The sequence below is a fragment of the Cynoglossus semilaevis genome, chromosome 16 (genome assembly GCF_000523025.1).
Source record: "Cynoglossus semilaevis isolate Cse_v1.0 chromosome 16, Cse_v1.0, whole genome shotgun sequence".
Classification (NCBI taxonomy): domain Eukaryota; kingdom Metazoa; phylum Chordata; class Actinopteri; order Pleuronectiformes; family Cynoglossidae; genus Cynoglossus; species Cynoglossus semilaevis.
Window position 1 is genome coordinate 18,709,638 of NC_024322.1, and position 4,288 is coordinate 18,713,925.

Consider the following 4,288-nt stretch of genomic DNA (forward strand, 5'->3'; position numbering starts at 1 on the left):
TTTTCCCCCCCCCCCCCCCCCCCCCCCCCTTCCCTTCCAGGCAGTGAAGCTCTTCATGCAGACAGATTGTAAATGCCACGGCCTGTCGAGCTCGTGCACCTTACGTACGTGCTGGAAGAAGATGCCTCCCTTCCGTAAGGTGGGCGACCACCTGCTGGAGAGATTCAACGGTGCGTCCAAGGTGATGGGGGGCAACGACGGAAAGACCCTGATCCCCGTGGGCCAGAACATAAAACCTCCCGATAAGCAGGATCTGATCTACTCGGACGAGTCTCCCGATTTCTGCCTGGCGAATCGGAAAACGGGTTCCCTGGGGACGCGGGGACGCATGTGCAACAGCACGGCCATGGACATCAGCGGCTGCGATCTGCTGTGCTGCGAGCGCGGCTACAGGGAGGAGACGGTGGTGTTCGAGGAGAATTGTCTGTGTCGTTTCCACTGGTGTTGCGTGGTGCAGTGTAAGAAGTGCCTGGTCCGAAAAGATCTGAGTCTCTGCCACTGATGACCCGAGGTCCAGGTCGCACATAAGGTCAAAACGCGGTCCGCGGCCCCTTATATTGTCCTTCAGAAACCCCCGGGGGCGTGATCTCTGCAGACGTTGTCGGAGGATAGGCCGCACCGTCCGTTTTCATCGCCCGAAATTTGGTCCAATTGGAATAAAAGCCGCAGCTTTATTTTGTTGACGTACAGTACGCCTGTTCCCGTTTCACTTTATTCAGTTTAGTTTGAGAGAATCCTCAGTGATCCCAGTGTCGACACCGCCACAAGGACGACGTTGTCCACGAAGTTTAATATTAGGCCAAAATCTCCTCGGTTTGTGGGCCATCGGACGGCTCAAAAAAAGGGAAACAAAACGACGTGACGTAGAGGGATGAAATAAAAGAACACGTTCGTTTCTGAACTTCCTGTTGTGTTTTTCTAGTTAAAGAAAAAGGACCAAAGAATGTGAAAATGTTTTTCCATCCAACTGGAAGACGGAGACCTGGACTAACTCCTGGCTGCCACTTCTTCTTCTTCTTCTTCTTCTCCTTCTTCATGCAGTTCACCAGCATCTCTGCCTTGATGTGTGGCTGTCACCTGGTGCAGCACCTGGTTTAACCATGGTTTCCTCTAAACTCTCCACAGTCACCAGGATGAAACTGGGGTCGTTGTTGTTTTGTTTTTTTCTCCTCTGTTCTTAGTGAACCGACTCCGTCTGTTTAGTCTCTGCAGAACTGAATAACATTGTAGTTGCATCTTTAACTGGTGATTAGAAGAATACGCAGAAATGTTGGTTTATTTTATTCAAAACATCTGTCAAACCAAACCCAAACCATGAAAAAAGAAAACAAGGATCCTAGCATATTTAAAGATCAGCGTCAACCCCACGTCACCCAGACAGACTGGACCTGTCAGTGACCTGACAGTTATTTATAAAATGATAAAAATGACAAGACTACTCACTTCCATCTCTGTCTCAGAAGCACTTTGGATAGGAGGCTGCCGCGGACTCAGCCGACCAATGGGAACTCTCTGTGACGGCGGTTTCCTCGTAACCAGCAGAAAAAAGAAAAAAAACCACATGTACTTGTCAGTGTTTGGTTTTGTTTATCTGTTATGGGCTAATGTAATAATGCACTTTGGATGTTGGCTTTCATCAGATATGTACGTGTGTGTGTGTGTGTGTGTGTGTGAGAGAGAAAGTCTGGTTGGGAATTCCCAACTTCATTAATTTGAGTTTGTTTCAAGTCCTGAAGTGTGTGTGTGTTTGTGTGAGAGAGAGAGAGAGACTCTGTGAGTTATTGAACGAGACACCTTGTGAGTGACTGACGAGGTGAAGACCTGCTCTACGTCCATGTCCACGTCCACGTCCACGTCACATGCTCCCATGCTGGTGGTCTAGTTTCTACAGCACCATTTACCGGACACTTCCTGTTCTATATCTTCAACTTCCTGTCGGACGTTAAACTTCTGTGATTGGTTATTAAAAGCACACGGCTTTTCGACTCGCTGTCTCAGTGTGAGGCGGGCAGGATGTTCAAGTGTGTCCGTCGTTTCACTGATGAATCTGTAACGTCATCTCGTCCACGACACCATTAAAACAATGACATATATGAGACACCAGGCCAGAGTGTTTGAATGTTGGCTCAGTGTCCACAGTTTTAGCCCCCGCATCATCGGATGTATGCTGTCTATATGTGCAAATATATGTATGTGTGTAAATATTTATGTATATATTTACGTCTATATTTATATATGTATATATTTATGTATATATTTACGTCTATATTTATATATGTATATATTTATGTATATATTTACATACATATATATAAATATATGTATATATTTACATATAGAAATATATGTAAATATATACATACATATTACACAATAACCTTTTTCAACAGATGAAGTTCTGGTTTCTTTAAAACACCAATAGGAAGTTAAAGGGTTTAAAACAGTGGAACATCGTGGATCTGGATCTAAAAACACTTCACCGCTGTGTATGTTTTGTCGATGACAAATGTATTTTTGCAGGAACGACGTGACGTGACGTCTCAGCAGGTCAGTGCCCGTACTTACTCTGCACAAATAACCAAACGATAAATTAATTCTAATCTTTAATCTCTTCCAGGGTCTTGGGTTTGAAGCCACTTCCAGCAGTCATCAGGTGAGGGCAGTATAACACCCTGGATGGTTCTCTCTTGTTTATCGCAAGATTGTATGTTGAGTCAACTATTCACACTGGTGTTCACACTGGTGTTCACACCAACACTGTCACCAGTGAACTGTGTTTTTGAGGAATACAACCTGCAACCTGGTGTTAGGTTAGGGCACTCGCAGCTCCACGTGGCCCCCTGTGGCCAAATAAATCAGTGCTGATTTGTTGCCTGTTCTGTTCAGGTTATTAGTCCGACTCCATCATGATGATGAACGATGAAGAACAGGGAGGTTACAGCTTATGATGACGACTTCACTCTGTTCATTGAACAAGTCTGTTCTCACAGCCGTCACTGGCTAACACTTGCTAACGCTAACACACAGACATTAAATACTGCGTTGTGTCAACTGAACGCATGCCACATTTTTACGACTTACAAACATTACAGGTCGGAGGTTAAAAAAAAAAGAAAAAAGATTTTGAAACCATAATAATTCAAAGCATCGCTACTGTGAGGAGCCAAGAAGAAAAGTAGAGATTGATTATTGTTGAGTACATGTGAAAACTCCACTGAACGTCAGTGATTACAATGTATTTCCCACAAAAAATTCTATTTCCACTGATCAATGGGAATAAAATAAAAATAAAAAATCTGAAGTTTTCCCACTGTGGCACAACGATAGCAAATATTAGTGAAAATTAATAAGTGAAATTAAAATGCTTTGCAGGACCTCAACACAATTTCTCTCCGTCCCCTAAGGTTGACCCGCCCCCCATTTTGGGAACCAGTGAATTAAGGGGGGTGGAGGGGGGGGGATGCTCATTTCAAATTCAGGCCAGATATCACATACCTTGATATACCTTGGTATTCTAGTAAAATATATCAATATATTTATGTAAATATATATGTGTGTGTATACATGTATATGCATATACTGTGTATTTATACTGTATGTATATGTTTATATATGTCTGTATATGTGTAATATAACTACAGTTTTGTTTTGTTTTTTTTATAAGAAAACGTCATGAGACGTACACACACACACACTCTTTTTGAGAGTGTGTGTGTGTGTGTGTGTGTGTTCACACGTGGTGTTCTTTTCAGCAGAGGACATTCTTCTGTGGCTCTTCTCTGATTAAATTCTTTTGATTCTTTATGCCCTTCAACAAAAAGGTGTTGTTTTGAGGTATTTATGCTNCAAGTTGACACATGTTCCTATTTCCCAGGAATTTGTTGCAGTGAACAGCAGAGTGGAGCGGCTGAACTGAGGACGAGAGGCAGGTCAGAGAGGACAGAAAAAAAAAAAAACAGTTACACATCCCTCACCCTGTTTTCTCCCCTCTTCACCTCCTCTCCTCCTCTTTCTGCCTTCTCTGCTCCCCCCCCTCTGCTGTTTTCTCCCTCTCTCCGTCTAAGCTGTGCAGGTATTCAGAACTGCATGGGCAAAGCCAGAGAAAATAGACAAGTGAGAGGATAGATTTATTGTAGCACTGGTATAAATAGATCTGCCTGTCGACATCTGTGTGCATGTGGCAGCATGTGTCTGTCTTTGTCAGTCAGTCTGTGGGAACGCACGGCCAGGTTAGGGTGTATTTTTCCATGTGTCCCTCCGTGACGGAGACAGTATTAGAGCCTGTGGA

At 43.6% G+C, this 4,288-nt stretch overlaps 1 protein-coding gene across 1 annotated transcript in view; it reads left to right on the top strand.

The window, feature by feature from the left end:
* The window catches only part of LOC103392502 (protein Wnt-6), a 2,925-nt gene extending 778 nt beyond the window's left edge, over positions 1-2,147 (top strand). The window contains exon 3 of the mRNA XM_025063747.1: positions 41-2,147. Within this exon, the coding sequence (XP_024919515.1) occupies positions 41-502 (462 nt within the window). The 3' untranslated portion in view covers positions 503-2,147. The remainder of the gene's footprint in view (positions 1-40) is intronic.
* Positions 2,148-4,288: the final 2,141 nt, after the last annotated feature.